The 22,449-nt window shown below is 46.1% G+C and overlaps 1 protein-coding gene across 2 annotated transcripts in view; it reads right to left on the bottom strand.

The window, feature by feature from the left end:
• Nucleotides 1–22,449, bottom strand: part of LOC124001483 (signal-induced proliferation-associated 1-like protein 1) — an 80,567-nt gene that overhangs the window by 17,048 nt on the left and 41,070 nt on the right. For both annotated transcript variants that reach the window (XM_046308290.1, XM_046308291.1), the window contains exons 2-8: nucleotides 11,501–13,100; nucleotides 11,139–11,269; nucleotides 9,888–10,076; nucleotides 9,502–9,676; nucleotides 7,670–7,773; nucleotides 7,344–7,501; nucleotides 3,720–4,299 (exon numbers count right to left, since the gene is read on the bottom strand). In XM_046308290.1, the coding sequence (XP_046164246.1) occupies nucleotides 3,720–4,299; nucleotides 7,344–7,501; nucleotides 7,670–7,773; nucleotides 9,502–9,676; nucleotides 9,888–10,076; nucleotides 11,139–11,269; nucleotides 11,501–12,947 (2,784 nt within the window). In that variant the 5' untranslated portion in view covers nucleotides 12,948–13,100. The remainder of the gene's footprint in view (nucleotides 1–3,719; nucleotides 4,300–7,343; nucleotides 7,502–7,669; nucleotides 7,774–9,501; nucleotides 9,677–9,887; nucleotides 10,077–11,138; nucleotides 11,270–11,500; nucleotides 13,101–22,449) is intronic.

Genomic DNA, 22,449 nt, shown 5'->3' with positions numbered 1-22,449 from the left:
CCTTCAATTAAAGTGTTTGTGTAGAGGGGCGAGTGTTGAAGGAGACACGGGTAGTAACCCTGCCTGGCCTTCTGAACCAGCGTCAGGATGGAAAGAGGTTGTAACAAAGTACTTAATATACAGTACCAGTCAAAAGTTTGGACACACCTACTCATTCAAGGGTTTTTCTTTATTTGTACTATTTTCTACATTGTAGATTTCTACATTGTACAGTGCCTTGCGAAAGTATTCGGCCCCTTGAACTTTGCGACCTTTTGCCACATTTCAGGCTTCAAACATAAAGATGTAAAACTGTATTTTTTTGTGAAGAATCAACAACAAGTGGGACACAATCATGAAGTGGAACGACATTTATTGGATATTTCAAACTTTTTTAACAAATCAAAAACTGAAAAATTGGGCGTGCAAAATTATTCAGCCCCCTTAAGTTAATACTTTGTAGCGCCACCTTTTGCTGCGATTACAGCTGTAAGTCGCTTGGGGTATGTCTCTATCAGTTTTGCACATCGAGAGACTGACATTTTTGCCCATTCCTCCTTGCAAAACAGCTCGAGCTCAGTGAGGTTGGATGGAGAGCATTTGTGAACAGCAGTTTTCAGTTCATTCCACAGATTCTCGATTGGATTCAGGTCTGGACTTTGCCTTGGCCATTCTAACACCTGGATATGTTTATATATGTTTATTTTTTAACCATTCCATTGTAGATTTTGCTTTATGTTTTGTATCATTGTCTTGTTGGAAGACAAATCTCCGTCCCAGTCTCAGGTCTTTTGCAGACTCCATCAGGTTTTCTTCCAGAATGGTCCTGTATTTGGCTCCATCCATCTTCCCATCAATTTTAACCATCTTCCCTGTCCCTGCTGAAGAAAAGCAGGCCCAAACCATGATGCTGCCACCACCATGTTTGACAGTGGGGATGATGTGTTCAGGGTGATGCGCTGTGTTACTTTTACACTTAACATAACGTTTTGCATTGTTCAATTTTGGTTTCATCTGACCAGAACACCTTCTTACACATGTTTGGTGTGTCTCCCAGGTGGCTTGTGGGAAACTTTAAACGACACTTTTTATGGATATCTTTAAGAAATGGCTTTCTTCTTGCCACTCTTCCATAAACGCCAGATTTGTGCAATATACGACTGATTGTTGTCCTATGGACAGAGTCTCCCACCTCAGCTGTAGATCTCTGCAGTTCATCCAGAGTGATCATGGGCCTCTTGGCTGCATCTCTGATCAGTCTTCTCCTTGTATGAGCTGAAAGTTTAGAGGGACGGCCAGGTCTTGGTAGATTTGCAGTGGTCTGATACTCCTTCCATTTCAATATTATCACTTGCACAGTGCTCCTTGGGATGTTTAAAGCTTGGGAAATCTTTTTGTATCCAAATCCGGCTTTAAACTTCTTCACAACAGTATCTCGGACCTGCCTGGTGTGTTCCTTGTTCTTCATGATGCTCTCTGCGCTTTTAACGGACCTCTGAGACTATCACAGTGCAGGTGCATTCATACGGAGACTTGATTACACACAGGTGGATTGTATTTATCATCATTAGTCATTTAGGTCAACATTGGATCATTCAGAGATCCTCACTGAACTTCTGGAGAGAGTTTGCTGCACTGGGGCAAAGGGGCTGAAAAGGGCAAAGGGGCTGAATAATTTTGCACGCCCAATTTTTCAGTTTTTGATTTGTTAAAAAAGTTTGAAATATCCAATAAATGTCGTTCCACTTCATGATTGTGTCCCACTTGTTGTTGATTCTTCACAAAAAAATACAGTTTTATATCTTTATGTTTGAAGCCTGAAATGTGGCAAAAGGTCGCAAAGTTCAAGGGGGCCGAATACTTTCGCAAGGCACTGTAGATGAAGACATCAAAACTATGGAATAACACATATGGAATCTTGTAGGAACCAAAAAGGTGTTAAATCTCAAATATATTTTATATTTGAGATTCTTCAAAGTAGCCACCCTTTGCCTTGATGACAGCTTTGCTCACTCATTTGCTCACTCATTCAACCAGCTTCATGAGGAATGCTTTTCCAACAGTCTTTAAGGAGTTCCCGCATATGCTAAGCACTTGTTGGCTGCTTTTCCTTCACTCTACAGTACAACTCATCCCAAACCATCTCAAATGGGTTGAGGTCGGGTGATTGTGCAGCACTCCATCACTCTTCTTGGTCAAATAGCCCTTACGCAGCCTGGAGGTGTGTTTTGGGTCATTGTCCTGTTGGCGTATTGCTGCAGAATGCTGTTGTATCCATGCAGGTTAAGTATGCCTTGAATTCTAAATAAATCACCAACAGTGTCACCAGCAATGCACCCCCACACCATCACACCTCCTCCTCCATGCATCACGGTGGAAACCACACATCCGTTCACCTTCTCTACGTCTCACAAAGACACGGCGGTTGGAATCAAAAATATCAAATTTGGACTCATCAGACCAAATGACAGATTACCACCGGTCTAATGTCCATTGATCGTTATTACCACCGGTCTAATGTCCACTGATCGTGTTTCTTGGCCCAAGCAAGTCTCTTCTTCTTATTGGCGTCCTTCTGTAGTGGTTTCTTTGCAGCAATTCGGCCATGAAGGCATGATTCACGCAATCTCTGAACAGTTGCTGTTGAGATGTGTCTGTTACTTGAACTCTGTGAAGCATTTATTTGGGCTGCAATTTCTGAGGCTGGTAACTCTAATAAACGTATCCCCTGCAGCAGAGGTAACTATGGGTCTTCCTTTCCTGTGGCGGTCCTCATGCGAGTCAGTTTCATCATAGCGCTTGATCGTTTTTGCGACTGCACTTTGAAAGTTCTTGAAATGTTCTGCATTGTCTGACCTTCATGTCTTAAAGTAATGATGGACTGTCATTTGTCTTTGCTTATTTGAGCTGTTCATAGCCGTAATATGGACTTGGTCTTTTACCAAATAGGGCTCTTCTGTATACCACCCCTACCTTGTCACAACACAACTGATTGGCTCAAACGCAAGAAGGAAAGAAATTCCACAAATTCACTTTTAACAAGGCACACCTGTTAATTGAAATGCATTCCAGGTGACTACCTCATGAAGCTGGTTGAGAGAATGCCAAGAGTGTGCAAAACTGTCATCAAGGCAACGGGTGGCTATTTTGAAGAATCTTAAATCTAAAATATATTTTGATTTGTTTAACACTTTTTTGTTTACTACATGATTCCATATGTGTTATGTCATAGTTTTGATGTCTTCACTCTTATTCTACAATGTAAAATAGTTTTAAAAAATAAAGAAAAACTGGAATGAGTAGGTGTGTCTAATCTTTTAACTGGTACTGTAGAGCTCCAGGCAACCACAACAGAGCCAGACCAGGATATTATGCTACAACACTGACACACTAACTAAACACAAACATTAAATAAGCCTTAGCAAACAGCGTTAATCTTTCATTGAAGACAACTGGCTTTGCCTAATCTCATGTGAAAGATTAAACTACCTCCCCAAATAAGGTCACACTGGCTATTTCACCACAATGCTGAGAGCTATACGGTATCTCCTTTGAACATAATGGATAGTCAGAGGTGGAGATTAGAGATGTATTCATTATAACACATTTGTTAGTGGGGAAAATATCTTATATGGCTTGAAGCTTGGAAGACCTGTAATTGTCACAACAGATGGTGTATGAAAGATTATTTTAGGCCATCAGCCAGTAATAATACACAGACTAACTGTGTTGCTACTGACCTCCAGGCGTTTGACCACCTCTCCAAAGTCCTCCGTGTTGTTGTTGATGGAGCGCAGCGGCACACTCTCTCCACGCTCATAGTAGATCTTCATGGAGGCGGGGCTGCCCGAGGACCAGCCAATGACGTCGCGCGTGGCGCAGTTGAAGACCACGGCTTTGGCCTCCTGGTCCAATAGGATGAGGAAGTCGTTGGAGATGGCCAGTAGACACTCCCTCTCCGCCCCGGCTACCTGGTCCTCTACATGCACCGGCCATGTCACCGCCCCCAGGCTCCGTAGCTCTGCCCCACTGTATGGCCGAACCCTCTCTCTCCGCTTGTGAGCCAATGAGATGAAAGGGAATTTCCCCGTGGGCTCAACCGGCGTGCGGGTCACGTGACGTTCTGCCAGGTCCCGCAGGTACTCCTGTCGCGTGCGTGTCGCCATGGCTCCGAACTTCTCAGACTTGTGGGCGGCGTTCTCAGCGTTGATGACCTTGGCCAGCAGGAAGTCCCTGAAGACGCTGGACTTGGGGAAGGTCACACCCTTGGGGATAGGGGGGCCAAAGGAGGGCACATCCCTGGAACGAGTCACAGCCACTCTGGGGAGAGGAGAGAGAGAGAGAGAGAGAGAGAGAGAGAGAGAGAGAGAGAGAGAGAGAGAGAGAGAGAGAGAGAGAGAGAGAGAGAGAGAGAGAGAGAGAGAGAGAGAGAGAGAGAGAGAGAGAGAGAAAAAGGTCACTAATTAGTAAGCACACTGAAAGAAGGAGTCCTACACCCAATCTCAATGGATCCCCAGGGCACTAGATCTGAAAGAATTGAATAGGAGGAAGCAAGATGGCAATATGTAGCTTTTACTATATTTCTTATACCTATCCTCTCAGGTAGAACTTACACACTTTGCACAAGACAGAAATGAATTTGGTTTGGTGACACTGGGCCTAGAGTGCAGAAAACAGTAGAATAGGCTGGGAAATAAGAGGAGTAACATCCTTATAGAGTTTTCCCTTGGCTATTGTTCAATTTCACATGAGTCTTCCTAAAGGAGGGTGTGAGTCTTCCTAAAGGAGGGCGTGAGTCTTCCTAAAGGAGGGTGTGAGTCTTCCTAAAGGAGGGTGTGAGTCTTCCTAAAGGAGGGTGTGAGTCTTCCTAAAGGAGGGCGTGAGTCTTCCTAAAGGAGGGTGTGAGTCTTCCTAAAGGAGGGCGTGAGTCTTCCTTAAAGGAGGGCGTGAGTCTTCCTAAAGGAGGGTGTGAGTCTTCCTAAAGGAGGGTGTGAGTCTTCCTAAAGGAGGGCGTGAGTCTTTAAAGGAGGGCGTGAGTCTTCCTAAAGGAGGGCGTGAGTCTTCCTAAAGGAGGGTGTGAGTCTTCCTAAAGGAGGGAGTGAGTCTTCATAAAGGAGGGTGTGAGTCTTCCTAAAGGAGGGTGTGAGTCTTCCGAAAGGAGGGTGTGAGTCTTCCTAAAGGAGGGTGTGAGTCATCCTAAAGGAGGGTGTGAGTCTTCCTATAGGCAAGGCTCTCCTTAGATCACCTACTATTCTTCCCAGTCAACTACCATTGTTGCTCCACAATAGGCCTCCTAGAGTTGAATTACTATTCATGAAGTAGACCTGGAAATGAAACACTGTCTCTCATAACCACCTGATTTCCCATACACACACTGACAATACATCCGTCTTTGGCAGGCTACATGGCAGGTTTCTTTTCTACTAGCTAATCTAGTTCTGATTCAGATAATTGACAATGATTGGCTTCCAAATCAATATACAACCCAACAATGGTGAGGTAAGGCTGAACAGCAGCACTATAGAAACCCACTGCAGGCCAGGCTCGGGTAGGCTGATGTCAGAGTCATGACAAGCCTCAGTCCATTAAACAGACAACATAACGATCGCATGTGACATTACAGCCCAAGCCTCGCTAAACCAGGCCGGCGTATATAAATATAGATTCAGCACAACTGACAAGCCAGCTACCACTGAGACGGCCACTCTCAGCCAGCCCCAGATTACAGGGAAGAGGAGTGGAGAAGGCTACTCCCTATTTTTTCGAAACAAAGCTCTGATCGTTATGCAATACGGCTGAGTTAATCTATCTGTGTTTGGACAGCAGTTGATAGCACAAGATTATCACTAGGCTGTATCGCTAGGCTGTACCACTATCAATATTTAAAGCTACTATATAGTCTGATCAATCAAAATGCAACGGTAACTTAAGACAAAATAGATGATCCAATAAAAAAAGTAGATGTATATTGAACTATGAGACAAATTACAGTACACACACACACACACACACACACACACACACACACACACACACACACACACACACACACACACACACACACACACACACACACACACACACACACACACACACACACACACACACACACACACACACACACACACACACACACCCCAGACCCACCTTTGTAGTCCGTAGTGCCTCCTGACTTGGCTAGGCATTACAATAAGAAGTATCCATGAAGTGAATCCTCTCCTGTCTGTTTGGTCTGATCACAATACTGCAGGTACACGCATATTTCTCCAACTAATTATAGCTGCTCATGCTGCCGTCCAACCGTTGTTCTGTTGCTAGATCTTGTGCGTTTCTTACTCCTCTTTGAAATGGCATCTCAGGCTTCAAACCTATCAGGCTCCTAGCGAATCAGCTCTCTGGAGGAGGCAGAACAGAACAGAGAGGGTTTGGAACTTGTAGTATGTTCATTAGATTCATGGGATTGAGCCAGAGGCTGGAAGCTGAGAGCTGCTCTGGGTGGAGTGGAGTCTCCACTGCTTCAGGGTCCTGCTCTCCATTTCATCCAAGAGGAAAACCAGGCAAACCAGCATTTCTCCCAATCAGCCTCTTCTCTCCGACGACACTTGATGGCTTCCCTTTAAAAAAGAATAACTTCAGCTGAGGAGGGTATCCAATCGTTAGCAGGCAGCGCTGGGGGGGTGGAGAGGGGAGAGTTCAGAATAAATTAGCCCAACTTTGATGAGATTTAAGCTCAGACCCAGAGCCAGTACAAGTGTTCCCGTGGAGGGTCTGTGAGCACTGAGGGACAGAGCACTGCTCGGCTGCTCAAGAATCCTCTGATTCGCTCGTCCAGCAAGGGAAACCTTGATGTGCATGCCGATAACTCCTTCAGATCGCTCCGACTCCAGTGCTCCAAGGCAGTGTGGCAGGCAGGAGGGTTGAGTGAGTGCGTGAGTGAGTGAGTGTGTGTGCGTGTGTGTGTGTGGTAGGGGGGGTGAGTGCTTGAGTGAAAATGCCACAGAGCTCTGTGATCACAGGGGGTAAGGAGAACAGTAGAGTAGGGGCCCATCCTATCAGCTAGTCAGCTGCAGGGGTGATCTCTCCTAGTCAACCATAATCAAACAAATGTATGCACTGCCTACAGTACCCTGGCTACAGAGAGAGAGCGGAGAGGAGAGTAGGGCTAATAGTTACACAATACATTTGATCTGGGTTTGTGAGCATGCCTCCCAGTGGTTCTCTTCCTCTTTATGTTATCTACCTGCATGAGTTGTTCAGAACAACCACTGTTGTAGCACCAGGGGCTTTCCAGGTTGTTTGTGACTGCCAGGTCCTCCAGTGGTCGCTAGTGGTCTGACCACGCTTTCACCGCGGTCTACGCTCACCTGTAGCAGGTGTTGTCGGAGCAGGGGCTGTGTACGCGGACGATGATGAACACGTGTTGGAAGTGGGAGAAGATGGTCTTGGGGGTGAAGGGGAGGGCTCCCGGCTCCTGGAACACGATGGTGACGATGTCGTTCCCAATGTGTCTCTTCCTCAGCAACTACAACACAGAATGAAGGAATCTCAATGACAAAATCTCAATGAATATCCTATTCTTCTTGAATTAAACTTGATTAATAATTGAATCCATCTATGACATAACATGTTATCCAAATGCATGTCATTTGATTGTCATTTCCTTATGTGATATCCTAGAGCCCTTCTGTACCTGTTGTTTGTTGTTGGGTGTGTAGGGCAGCATTGTAGACACATGGAACATGATCTCATAGTCCCTGTAGGCCGTGTAAAGGGAGTGGGTTCCAGTAGAATCAGCTGGAGGAAGAGATAGGATCACCACAATGTAAGGTCCCATTGTACTGCTACTACAACCCAACTCTGTCCTCCAGCAGCAACCTATCGCTCAGTGCTTTAGGCCTGCGTGCCGAATTTGGCCCACGGGTGATAATATTTGGCCTCCAAACTTTTCCAAGAAAAAAAAAGATTATTTATTTTATTTTGTTGGGAGATAAAAGACTAAAAACACCAGCAAATCAGCTCCAAGTTATTTGAAATGTGGAAATCTGTTCCAAAGTATTCCCACACATAATAGAAAGATATATGTTATTATATACAAATGTAAGCAAGGTTTGAAATGATTATGTTTTTGTGAAATATTGTATCTGTTTGGGCTTCTTGTGGTCAATTTGCAGTCTACAAATGATTTGGAATTATGTTCCGGCCCCCTGACCATCCGCTCGAGAACAAATTAGCCCCTCGGCTGAAATGAGTTGATGATCCTGGTACGAGACTGTCTCCTGTTACAAAGCACAAACAACAAGCCATGATAGCGTAGACTGATCCATGTCTGCCCGGGTAGTGTGACAGGAAAACAAAAACAAATAATGGTAGACATACAGATTGAGCCCTCTCAATAATATTGTTGGTTAAACAAAACGCCTTTCACATGTAACTATATTAAATATATAGCACAGCCTCTTGTGCATTACTGCAGGCATTGGAGTGGACAATTATACCATAACCCTATCAGTCTACCATAACCCTATCAGTCTACCATAACCCTATCAGTCTACCATAACCCTATCAGTCTACCATAACTTTATCAGTCTACCATAACCCTATCAGTCTACCATAACCCTATCAGTCTACCATAACCCTATCAGTCTACCATAACCCTATCAGTCTACCATAACCCTAGGAGAAAAGTTTCTGGGTACCCAGATTACCCAGGCAGCCACCACAATCAAAATGTATGGACAAAATAGGAATGTTCATATTCATAGAGTCTATGGATAGAGGAAGTGACAAAAATAGCCATATGTAATTAAGTGCATGATTGGGACGAGCTGCCATTTCCTGCTCTGCTCTCATGAGGAATATAAAAGATGTAGTGTAGTCTGTCGGCCAGCCATAGCGGACCTGATTTAGTCCTCAATAGACCAGACACAAAAGGAGGGAGGGAGGGAGAAAGGAGAGAGAGCTAGGGGTATGAGGAAGGGTTGGAGAGAGAGCTAGGGGTATGAGGAAGGGTTGGAGAGAGAGCTAGGGGTATGAGGAAGGGTTGGAGAGAGAGCTAGGGGTATGAGGAAGGGTTGGAGAGAGAGCTAGGTGTATGAGGAAGGGTTGGAGAGAGAGCTAAGGGTATGAGGAAGGGTTGGTCAGAGGAACAGGTATAGTGGAGTGATAAGACAAGCAAGGGGAAATGAGGGGTTTACAATACAGGCTACATGAAGTAAACGGGATTGCACATAAAACATGTGAGAGACAGGAGATGAAAGGCTCTCTAGATTACAGAGATTACCCCCAAACCTGTAGCTAACATGCAAGGCAGAGCAGAGCACTACCTACAGCAGATAGTCAGCAGATCCTACAGAAGGACTCATAATTCATGCTGTGAGACCTGGGGTGGAGGTCAGAGAGAGGGTCAGAGAGGTTCCCACACAGGAGCCTGTCACGTTGCATCCTTGGTCAAATAAAAAATACCAATGACTCTTTTAGACACACGCTGCGTGCGTGCGTGCGTGTGTGTGTGTGAGAGCGTACTCTTGATGTCAAGCTGGGCGCGGTACTTGGTAAAGCCTTTGAGGCGGACTCTCTCCCCTAGCAGCTGTAGGAACTCTTCCAGGGCAGGGCCCGCCGTCTCATTGTTGTACATCTCCTCCTCACTGCTCTGCCCCGCCCTGCAGTACATCACCCCCACCTTCACCTGGAAACTCAACTAGAGAGGAGGATGGGGGGGAGTTATAATGTTAAGACATTTTTGCAGTGAAAAACTACAGAAAATATGTTATAGTGCCAATAGTAGAGACAACTAAAGGTCTGCCATCTATGAAAAATGACAACTGCCCCATTAACAACATACAGCTGTGGCATGACTCAGGGCTATTCAGCGAGTCTTTTTTATGTCATGTGAGTGTGTATCCTCCTACCCCCTGTTCGTCCAGTTTCATCAGCTGTTCTGTGACCTTGGGCGTGTTGAGGGCCAGGCGGAGGCAGGGCACGTCCAGCTCTGGTAGCAGGTGCTCCAACACCTCCTTCAGGGGCAGCCCGCGGGTAGTGCCATGCTTAGAGGACGAGGGGACAACGTCCTCCAGAATAGACCCCCGGAGTGTGGTCAACTAGATGGAGGGATAAAAGGAGGAGAGGAAGAGAGAGAAGTGGAAGTGGAGGAATGTGCCTTAGGAATCACCAGTTCATGGAATTTTATTTTCAAGATGGAACAAACTGTTTAAGATGGAACAAAATGAACATGTCAGTTCTGCTTCCCATACACCATAACATCTCCTGAGTAAGTTTATAACTTACTGTTAAGTTTATAACTATTTAGCTAAAAGAATTGGACATAAAGCAACAGAAAAGAACAAAGCTCAGTTATGAATCAAACTTTTGGCCTGAGGGAAGTAGGAAGAGGAGGGTGGAGTGGGGGTTGTTCAGCGAAGCATAATGTTTACACAGAGTGTGCATTGTGTTCAGCAGTGGCAGTGAACTCAATCACTTTGCTATTATATGCAGCTGGAACGGAGGGAAACTTTCTCTCCCACACCCCTCGGAGAGGACCCTAACAAATGTCCAGTGTTCCCCAGGTTTGGGGCCCTGGGGTCCCGGGATGTCTCTCACAGAGCTGGAGGGTCTAATCACACACACCTGTCCACCATCCAACCGGGGGAAAACCCCCCAAGACAACCCTCTCTGAACACTCCAAGGCAGGTGTCTGAAATCTATAGCTGGGAAGGAAATGGTGCAGTTTCACAGTCACTCCATAACAAAAAAGCATGACCTTCCAACTAAAAGTGGCCATGATTTTCCAGTGAAATGTAAAAGAAGGGTTCTCTATAGTGGTTTGAGGTTGTGTAGCATTGAGATGTGTGGAGGATGAGAGCATTTCCTATAGTTTCTATACACAGAGCTGACCCGAGAGGACAGCTGATGGCTCTCTGGGCTTCTTACATAACGTGAACCTACCAGGCAGACAGGGATAGGGGAGAGGGACTGATCTACAGAAAAACAAATCTACAGACAATCGATGTGACATGATTTTAAAACAACTTAAATCTCTATCTATCTCGCAGGAGTCATTAACATGAGTTTGACACCCCTATACTAAAGGGAATCTTTGATCATGTAAGAAGTGACATGATCTAGGGAGAGTGGTTGTAATGTCAGAAGGCTAGCTGTCTGACCTCTGAGGTTCTGAAGATGACCCGGTAGTTGTACTGCTGGCCGTGCTCTTTGTGCTCCTCCTGTTTCTCCCTGCGCAGACTCACAGCCACCGGACCCAGAGCCTCGTCCATCCCAAAGTAGTTCCAGTGTTCTGAGGGAGAGAGAGAGGGAGGATAGGGAGAAAGGAAGGTAAAGTGAAATAAAATAACCTTTCCAACTATGTATAAACATACACTTGAATTTGGTAACTGTATTAAACGATGGGCTGTGTAAGACTGTTTGTTTATGTTTTACATTCTAGTGTTATAGTTCTTCATGTACTGTATAATGTGTGAACAGAATAAGTTTCATCGTGTATGTTCTGCATCGTGTATGTTCTCACCTCTAAGGTAGAAGAACTTCCTGTAGTAGTAGGCTCCCAGGTCCACGTGTTCTACGATGTAGTGTTTGCCCCGATCCCCGAGGGCACTGGGGTTGTCCTTCGGCCCCTCCAGCACTGCCACCCCAGCGTTAGTGCAGTGGGAGCTGAGGGACAACTCAAACAGTCTGTTTTCGCCTCCCAGGGTCCCTGAGCCCCCACTTCCCTGTCTGGGGGGACCGCCCCCTGCCCTGCGCCTGCAGGTGGCCCCAATCTCGTTGCAGAAACAGGGGCAGTTGAGGAGCAGTTCATTGCTCTGCTCATCCCCGCAGTCCATGCTGGGGCTGTCCCTGGCCCCGGTGCTGAGCTCCTCCTGACTTCCAGTGGGGGAGCAATAGGCCAGGCTCTGGGTGGAGGACACGGTGGAGGTGGTGGAGGCTGCAGCTGCAGCAGATGCCCCCGTGGTGGTGTTCTTCCTCTTCACTGCCGCCGTCTGCCTGCTCTGGATGACCTTTTTCAGGTCAAACATCATGCTCTGCACATCGTAGTGGGAGAAGCCCCTCTGGCAGACCCAGGGCTTGAGGGGGGTGACCCCATCGTCTGAACGGCCGTCCTCAGCATCAGACCCTGCTCGGGGCGAGTCAGATTCCCCCCGCACGCTGCGTAGCTTCCTGAATATAGACTCGCCCCCTGTCTCAGACTTGGAGCGTCTCTTTGGGGGCTTCTCTCTCTCCTTGACTCTGCTGGATGCCTGGTTCTCACTAGTCTCCTCATGTAGTTCTATTGAGGCCTGCTTGAGTCCAGCAGTCAGCAGATCCTCTAGTCTGTCTGGGGCAGGGCTGCGCTGGTCAGGCTTCACTCCCTGGTAGCCCTTCAGCATCTCAAAGAAACTCTCCCCTGATGCCCCGTGCTGGTCTATAGAGGAGGTACTGCCATACTCTCTGTGTAGAGGGGACCACTTGGCCCCTGAGGAGCCCAAGTCCTCCCCACTGTCCCACCCACCGTCCAGCTCACTGATGGTAATGTCACTGTTGCTGCGCTGGCGGATGCGGCCGGTGTTCCTGTGGGATGGGACTCTGTAGTCTCCCGGGGACAGGTAGTGGCTGTCTGGGCTGTAGCTGGCCCCCTGGGTTTTACTCTTCAGTGTGTTCTGGATGTTGCGGAGCATGGAGGAGTCCTGGGGGCTCATCAGGTGACCGAGTTTCAGGTGGCTCTGCCCCCCTCCGGCCAGGGCTGGGGAGTCTGGCTCCGTGGTAACTTGCCACAGAGCTCCCAAATCCTTCCTCGGGGGCCATTCGGCAACCCGTGCCCGCACCCCCATTTTGGGCACCCCCAGGCCCACTTGAAGGTGGGCGCTGTCTGTACGTGCCCCTCCGTTGGCCAGGCGAAGGTGGCGGGTGTAGAACTCGTCAGAGGCAGGGATAGAACCCCCGACGATGCGCTCCATGGGTGGGCGCTTCAGACTGGTCATGGTGCCAAGGCCAGGGCTGGTCACCAGGGCACTCAGCAGCAGGGCATGGCTAGGCTGACTGTGGAGCTGGTTGCTCAATGTTCAGGCTTCCATACTGACCCTACAGCTCTGTCTGTCTGCCAATCCACTGGGTGCTCATCTTGCTCCAACTGGCTACAACCGTGAAATAAACAGAGTTTTTGTATTAGAACATACTGTAAACACAATAATTGCACAGCCTCTCATTTCATATTGACACCAACTTTCTCTAACTAGGCGAAGAGAGGAAACAGTTGGGGAATGTACAGTAAGCTGACTGACTGGTGTTGGATAATACAAACATATAGATCTGGTCTGGATAGGTAAACAATTACACAGTGACACAGGATCCCTGCCTGCTAATTGCCTGCTGTGTACGGTACTCTGTTACTGATGTGGCCTCCGCCATCCTCCTAGGTTTTATAGCAGGCTAGCAGGCAGCACAGTGGAAAGTACTGGACTGAGTCTTACTACCTACTCTCTCTTTGGGCCTTGAGGCAAGCAAGCTAATGTTCTCCAAGTTTAATCATCTGACTGTGTGGGAGTATGAAAATGGCTGCAGAACAAAAAATGTATCTGGAAGCATTTGCAAAGAAACATTTTTTTTTACATTTCAGGGTTTTCCAGATGTGCTTTCTCATGACATGTCCGGGGGGACATAGTCAGTCAGCTAGCTGCTTTTAGAAACTCCAGGACAGCATTACAAATGTGCCGACATTTCTATTCTACAGGATTGAAAAGGATATCTGGACTTCACAAACCTGCCTGCAGAGTCATATTTGGATGTGATTTTTGCCTGACGGCTTTCTGACTCAGTTAGAAGTTGCTGACATGTTCGATTCCAGATAACGGCTCTAACCTTTTCAAACCAATTGCAGCATAAACATCTGGGGTGGAACATGAAAGTTCAGCCAAATCCAAAACGTTGTCATTATTTTCTCCAAACTGAGCGAAATGATGCCTTAAACCTCATCATTCAATTCCTCAAATGAATTCCCAAAGTAGATTATTAGGTCATTCAATAAACCAATAGAAACATACTTATGTAATTACTTATAAGGTGTTACAAAAAATCACGAGGGTTTCGATCTATCAAAACAATGTGTACAGAGTCTGTTCAGCTGGAGGCAGGGCTCTCAATTCCCACTCTGTGTCACTGACGCTGGACTACTGACCTCTATGAAGTCCCTTCGCATGCTGTGGACAGCAGACTCACAAAATCAAAATGCTGAGATCCAGTATACTGGGATCAAACACCTCGAGCCCACGTCAAACAAAGGCCCTTTGAAAGGCAACAGCAGAGAACAGCAGAGAGCAGATTGAGCCAATTTGGCAGCGAGAAACTGGGAGAGATTAAGGTTCCTCTCAGTCAGTCCTGCAGCACACAAGCTGTGATTACATTAGCCACTGGATGTCAATGCTGTGATGGGCTTTATCCATGCCAGGCACATTTATACAAGGAAAACATCCGTGGCAACTTTACACGTACACAGACAAGTCAAAAATTCTGGGAAAGTGGACATTGATCTGAACGTTAATTGATTTACCTGATGAGACACAAAAATATAAACACATTCTCTAAGCATGTTATATCCTCAATGTGTGTCGAAAGTGATTACAAGCTGATGGAAAATCAAAGGCAGTACAAACAAATGCTTCTGCCACCAAGAACCTCTGAACACAAAATGTTTTATAAATTTTCCACACAACCAGTTCATATTACCCAGGAGCCATCAGCGCTGCTACTGTAAGCCAGTGACCCCAGGGAGATGGGTCAAACGGTCACTCTGAAAAGAGCACAATTTGCACACTGCACCCAATATAATATTGTGAACAAAATACATTAGGAACCAAAACAAAACAAAACTACATTGCAGAGGTCGACCGATTAATCGGAATGGCCGATTAATTAGGGCCGATTTCAAGTTTTCATAACAATCGTAAATCAGTATTTTTGGACGCCGATTTTTTAATTTTTTAACACCTTTATTTAACGAGGTAAGTCAGTTAAGAACACATTCTTATTTTCAATTACGGCCTAGGAACGGTGGGTTAACTGCCTTGTTCAGGGGCAGAACGACAGATTTTTCCCTTGTCAGCTCAGGGATTCAATCTTGCAACCTTACGATTAACTAGTCCAACGCTCTAACCACCTGCCTCACGAGGAGCCTGCCTGTTCACGTGAATGCAGTAAGAAGCCAAGGTGAGTTGCTAGCTAGCATTAAACTTATCTTATAAAAAACAATCAATCAATCAGTCATAATCACTAGTTATAACTACACATGGTTGGTGATATTACTAGTTCATCTAGCGTGTCCTGCGTTGCATATAATCGATGCAGTGCGCATTCGCGAAAAAGGACTGTCGTTGCTCCAACGTGTACCTAACCATAAACATCAATGCCTTTCTTAAAGTCAATAGTATATATTTTTAAACCTGCATATTTAGCTAAAAGAAATCCAGGTTAGCAGGCAATATTAACCAGGTGAAATTGTGTCACTTCTCTTGCGTTCATTGCACGCAGAGTCAGGGTATATGCAACAGTTTGGGCTGCCTGGCTCATTGCAAACTAATTTGCCCGAATTTTACATAATTATGACACAACATTGTGCAATGTAACAGGAATATGTAGACTTGGATGCCACCCGTTAGATAAAATACGGAACGGTTACGTATTTCACTGAAACGTTTTGTTTTCTAAATTATATTTTCCGGATTCGACCATATTAATGACCTACGGCTTGTATGTCTGTGTGTTATTATGTTATAATTAAGTCTATGATTTGATAGAGCAGTCTAACTGAGCAATGGTAGGCACCAGCAGGCTCGTAAGCATTCATTCAAACAGCACTTTCGTGCTCTTCGCACAGCTTCAAGCATTGCGCTGTTTATGACTTCAAGCCTATCAACTCCCGAGATTATGCTGGTGTAACCGATGTGAAATGGCCAGCTAGTTAGCGGGGTGCGCGCTCATAACGTTTCAAATGTCACTCGCTCTGAGACTTGGAGTAGTTGTTCCCCTTGCTCTGCATGGGTAACGCTGCTTCGAGGGTGGCTGCTGTCGATGTGTTCCTGGTTCGAGCCCAGTTAGGGGCTAGGAGAGGGATGGAAGCTATACTATTACACTGGCAATACTAAAGTGCCTATAAGTTCATTCAATAGTCAAAGGTACAGTGGAGAGAACAAGTATTTGATACACTGCCGATTTTGCAGGTTTTCCGACTTACAAAGCATGTGGAGGTCTGTAATTTTTTATCATAGCTACACTTCAACTGTGAGAGACGGAATCTAAAACAAAAATCCAGAAAATCACATTGTATGATTTTTAATTAATTTGAATTAATTAAGGCACCATAAGACTCTCAGACCATGACAAACAAGATTCTCTGGTCTGATGAAACCAAGATTGAACTCTTTGGCCTGAATGCCAAGCATCATGTCTGGAGGAAACCTGGAACCATCCCTACAGTGATGCATTTTGGTGGCAGCATCATGCTATGAGAATGTTTTTCAGTGGCAGGGACTGGGAGACTAGTCAGGATCAAGGTAAAGATGAACGGAGCAAAGTACAGACAGATACTTAATGAAAATCTGCTCCAGAGCACTCAGGACCTCAGACACCTTCCAACAGGACAATGACCCTAAGCACACAGCCAAGACAACACAGGAGTGGCTTCGGGACAAGTCTCTGAATGTCCTTGAGTGGCCCAGCCAGAGCCTGGACTTGAACCCGATCGAACATCTCTGGAGAGACCTGAAAATAGCTGTACAGCGACACTTGTAGCATCATACCCAAGAATACCCAAGAAGACTCAAGGCTGTAACCACTTCCAACGGTTCTTCAACAAATGACTGAGTAAAGGGTAAAGGGTCTGAATACTTATGTAATTGTGATATTTCAGTTGTAATTTGTTTATACATTTGCAAAAATGTCTAAAAACCTGTTTTTGCTTTGTCATCGTGGGGTACTGTGTGTAGATTGATGAGGGGGGGGGGGACTATTGAATCCATTTTAGTATAAAGTTGTAATGTAAAAAAAATGTGGAAAAAGTCAAGGGGTCTGAATACTTTCAGAATGCACTGTATACTCATACTACAGTTTCTAGAGAGTACATAGCGCTCCAGGCTGAGCCTCCCCGTTGAGCTGATATGCACGTTGAGTTGACGAGGGAGTTTTTGACAACAACAAAAACTCCGAAATCTGTGCATATTATACACCCTCCTGATGTGCCCCAAATCTTATTGGATCTAGTAGTCTAAGTAGCACAAAGCTTGTAGCCAGATTAAGAGAAATAATTCCCATTCTAAACAAACAAACTGGATTCCCTCACATGAATACTGCTCAGACAGATACAGACTCTATTTCAGGCTCTATGTCTATATTTTAAAATACACTGTAATTTGCTCCTGCAGCAGACAGTTAACAAAACAAATATCAAAAGTAGCACCTTAATCCATCATAGCATAAATTAATTATTCCACATCAGTGTCACAATTGACTGTTAGAAGTCATTATGAATTATGAAACCCAACCTCCAAATGAATAGTGTAATGGAGCCTGCGGTTGGTCGTGCTCACAGTACATGACCTCCATCACCTGGCCGGGCTCTGCGGCTAGTGTTCTTCTCTAATGGATGGTATTCCGCTGGGAAACCTTGTCCTGTTCGCACTCTGCATTTCAATCACTGCAGCTTTGGGCCCGCTGCCTGCCTGGTTGGCTGCTGCAGCACAGAGCAGTGTCCACACGGACATATTAACAGAACCACAACACACACAACCACCGCAGCCGAAACACAGCCACAGGCCTAAATCTGGCTGCTGACAGACATTTGGAGGGCCCGAATTCATGGGACTGTCAGATTAGTCTGGGCGGGGTGGAGAGGAGAGATGAATGAAGCTTCTGACTGACACTCCCCACCCCATACAGTAGTCCCTTCTCCCTATCAGTTGTCTATTTTAGCAGGTCTGTGGGACATGTCGAGGCACTGTGAGTCTGTCCACTAAGTGAGGTTAACTTCCTGTAATTGGGGCTCTGACTTCCCAGCTGCTCCAATGAGCCTGAGGACAGATGAGTATTATGCCGCACCACTCAGACAGAGAGACAGCGGTGATGTCATCATGGCTGCCTCTGGGGAGATTAAGACTGGATGGGCCAGCCAGGGCACAAAGCCCTGTGTGCTGCTAGAGTAATATAGCCTTACTTTTCCAAACTTTTGTCTCGGCTCTTGGTCGGGTCTGATATAATTACCACGGGTGTTGGGTATGTGATATTAAAACTGATTTACCGACTGGACCCGATTGGACCTGTCCTCTGTTCATGTAGTGTTTGTGTGATGAGTACTGCTCAAGCTTGTAATCTGTGTCAGACACTTGCAACTCAATATTTGGCCAATATCGGAGGTTTCTTTCACTCTATATTTCTACTCTCGGATCCGAACAGGTCCCTCGGATCCGAACAGGTCCCTCGGACCCGAACAGGTCCCTCGGACCCGAACAGGTCCCTCGGATCCGAACAGGTCCCTCGGACCCGAACAGGTCCCTCGGACCCGAACAGGTCCCTCGGATCCGAACAGGTCCCTCGGACCCGAACAGGTCCCTCGGATCCGAACAGGTCCCTCGGATCCGAACAGGTCCCTCCGATCCGAACAGGTCTCTCAGATCCGAACAGGTCTCTCGGATCAGAACAGGTCTCTCCGATCCGAACCAGCACGGGTCTGTTTGAGTCTTTTTTCCACGGAACGAGTCTGACTGTCCTCCGGTCCATTCGGAACGGGTCTCTGTAAATCAGGGCCACACAGAGTGATTCTTGGTAGTCTTACACAAATCTACTTTGAAACAAAGGTACTGTATATATCTCACACACATGGTTATGGCATTAAAAAAATAGTTGTATTCCATTTTGAGTTTGCATCCCAATATTACACTTGATATACATCACAGAAAACTGAAATATAACAAAACCATTGACACATCTTTGTCGTAAAAATATATATATATAATTTAAATTCTGAAAAATATTTATAACATTCCACCCATGAGGCCAAAGAGGCCACTTTTGGTCATTGACTGCAGGAAAGAGCTACATGTATTTATGCAGGTGCGAAAGCCATGAATCCATTTCCCAGTGGTACAAAAAAGTTGACGTTGAAGACTGCTATTTCTCACTACTGTGTTATGAAGCACATACACAGACAGACCCAGTTACCAAGAACATTAACCATATTTAAGTATTTAAGTATTTTTGGTGATCAACAAATGTATTTTGACACAATAACACTTGCAGAGCTGGTGAATGAGAGTTTGACTCAGAGTTTTCTGGGAGTTAGAGAGGTCTCTAATACTGGTTCACCAAGTACACAACATCAAAACCACTGCCGAGGACACATAGCACTGAGATGGGGAATGGATATAAAAAGCACCTTTTTTAAAAGGTATTCTAAAAGCTGCTGGTAACAGCTAACACACTCACAGAGAAAAAACTGCAGTAGAAAGTAAAACAAATGTGGTAATTTCCTTGTGATTTCCTTGTGAGGGCACATTCTGTAGAAGTTACCAAGGCAACTTACAGCCAGGGCTCACTGATGCCAGCTTAAAATGATGAGAGGCACACTCCTGTTGGTCGGCCTGAGCACCATGGAGGCCAAGCTATGCCCTATGAGAGAACCCACAACATGTCTGGGAATGTCCAGGAGACCTCTAGCTGTTTCCCAGTGCCCTGCTCAGCTGGCACAAAGTTCCCTCTGTCCTGTGGAAGACTGGGATTCCTCTCCAGCACAGAGAAGCCCTTGATAAGAGGCTGGTCCTGACTGTGTAGGGCCCACTAAGAAGACCGAATGAATGTCAGAGACAGAGAGACAGAGAGAGAGAGAGAGAGAGAGAGGGAGAGAGAGACAGAGAGAGAGAGAGAGAGAGAGAGAGAGAGAGAGAGAGAGAGAGAGAGAGAGAGAGGGGTTAGGGGAGAGGTTAGGGGAGAGAGGGAGAGAAAGAGGAAGAGGGGTTAGGAGAGAGAGTTTAGGGGAGAGAGATTAGGGGAGAGAGGTTAGGGGAGAGAGGGAGTGTGATTAGGGGAGAGAGGGAGAGAGAGAAAGAGAGAGAGAGGTTAGGGGAGAGAGGTTAGGGGAGAGAGGGAGAGTGATTAGGGGAGAGGGGGAGAGAGGGAGAGAGAGAGGTTATGGGAGAGAGAGGGAGAGAGAGGGAGAAGGGTTAGGAGAGGGGTTAGGGAGAGAGAGAGATGTTAGGGGAGATAGGGAGGGGTTAGGGGAGGGAGGTTAGGGGAGAGAGGGAGAGTGATTAGGGGAGAGAGGGAGAGAGAGAGGTTAGGGGAGAGAGGGAGAGAGAGAGGAAGAAGGGTTAGGAGAGAGAGAGGGGTTAGGGGAGGGAGAGATAGAGAGCGGGAAGAGACAGAGAGAGAAGGAGGGGTTAGGGGAGGGAGCGATAGAAAGCTGGGAGAGACAGAGAGAGAGAGAGAGAGAGAGAGAGAGAGAGAGAGAGAGAGAGAGAGAGAGAGAGAGAGAGAGAGAGAGAGAGAGAGAGAGAGAGAGAGAGAGAGAAAGAGAGAGAGAGAGAGAGAGAGAGAGAGAGAGAGAGAGAGAGAGAGAGAGAGAGAGAGAGAGAGAGATTTCAACATAAAAAAAATACTTGAATCCGTCATAGAGCCCATTGCCCTTTAGGGATGTAAGGTCTGGGGTCCGCTCACCAACCAAGACTTCACAAAATGGGACAAACACCAAATTGAGACTCTGCATGCAGAATTCTGCAAAAATATCCTCCGTGTACAACGTAGAACACCAAATAATGCATGCAGAGCAGAATTAGGCCGATACCCACTAATTATCAAAATCCAGAAAAGAGCTGGTAAATTCTACAACCACCTAAAAGGAAGCAATTCCCAAACCTTCCATAACAAAGCCATCACCTACAGAGAGATGAACCTGGAGAAGAGTCCCCTAAGCAAGCTGGTCCTGGGGCTCTGTTCACAAACACACCCCACAGAGCCCCAGGACAGCAGCACAATTAGACCCAACCAAATCATGAGAAAACAAAAAGATAATTACCTGACACATTGGAAAGAATTGACAAAAAAAAGAGCAAACTTTGTTGTTTTGAAACTTCTGTATGTGTAATGTTTACTGTGAATTTTTATTGTTTATTTCACTTTTGTATATTATCTACCTCACTTGCTTTGGCAATGTTAACACATGTTTCCCATGCCAATAAAGCCCCTTGAATTGAATTGAGAGACAGAGAGATAGAGAGATAGAAAGAGAGAGAGAGAAGGAGGGGTTAGTAGAGGGAGAGATAGAGAGCGGAGAGAGAGAGAGAGAGAGAGAGAGAGAGAGAGAGAGAGAGAGAGAGAGAGAGAGAGAGAGAGAGAGAGGGGGGGGTAGGGGAGGGAGAGAGAGAGCGGGGAGACAGAAAGAGAGAAGGGGGAGTTTGGGGAGGGAGAGATAGAGAGAAAGGGGGATAGGGGAGGGAGAGATAGAGAGCGGGGGAGAGACAGAGAGAGAGGAGGGGTTGGGGGAGAACAGAAAGAGGGAGAAAGGGGGTAGATAAGGGAGGGAGAGATAGATAGATAGATAGATAGATAGATAGATAGATAGATAGATAGATAAGGAGGGGTTAGTAGAGGGAGAGAAAGAGAGAGAGAGAGAGAGAGAGAGAGAGAGAGAGAGAGAGAGAGAGAGAGAGAGAGAGAGAGAGAGAGAGAGAGAGAGAGAGAGAGAGAGAGAGAGAGAGAGGGGTTGGGGGAGAACAGAAAGAGGGAGAAAGGGGGTAGATAAGGGAGGGAGAGATAGAGAGGGGATAGATAGATAGATAGATAGATAGATAGATAGACAGACAGACAGACAGACAGACAGACAGACAGACAGACAGACAGACAGACAGACAGACAGACAGACAGACAGACAGACAGACAGACAGATAGATAGATAGATAGATAGATAGATAGATAGATAGATAGATAGATAGATAGATAGATAGATAGATAGATAGATAGATAGATAGAGAAGGAGGGGTTAGTAGAGGGAGAGATAGAGAGCGGAGAGAGAGAGAGAGAGAGAGAGAGAGAGAGAGAGAGAGAGAGAGAGAGAGAGAGAGAGAGAGAGAGAGAGAGGAGGGGTTGGGGGAGAACAGAAAGAGGGAGAAAGGGGGTAGATAAGGGAGGGAGAGATAGAGAGGGATAGATAGATAGATAGATAGATAGATAGATAGATAGATAGATAAGGAGGGGTTAGTAGAGGGAGAGATAGAGAGAGAGAGAGAGAGAGAGAGAGAGAGAGAGAGAGAGAGAGAGAGAGAGAGAGAGAGAGAGAGAGAGAGGAGGGGTTGGGGGAGAACAGAAAGAGGGAGAAAGGGGGTAGATAAGGGAGGGAGAGATAGAGAGGGGATAGATAGACAGACAGACAGACAGACAGACAGACAGACAGACAGACAGACAGACAGACAGACAGACAGACAGACAGACAGACAGACAGACAGATAG

This window comes from Oncorhynchus gorbuscha, linkage group LG17, assembly GCF_021184085.1.
Source record: "Oncorhynchus gorbuscha isolate QuinsamMale2020 ecotype Even-year linkage group LG17, OgorEven_v1.0, whole genome shotgun sequence".
Lineage (NCBI taxonomy): Eukaryota > Metazoa > Chordata > Actinopteri > Salmoniformes > Salmonidae > Oncorhynchus > Oncorhynchus gorbuscha.
The sequence above is the reverse complement of the archived record's forward strand: the minus strand, read 5'-3'. Positions and strand labels throughout refer to the sequence as shown.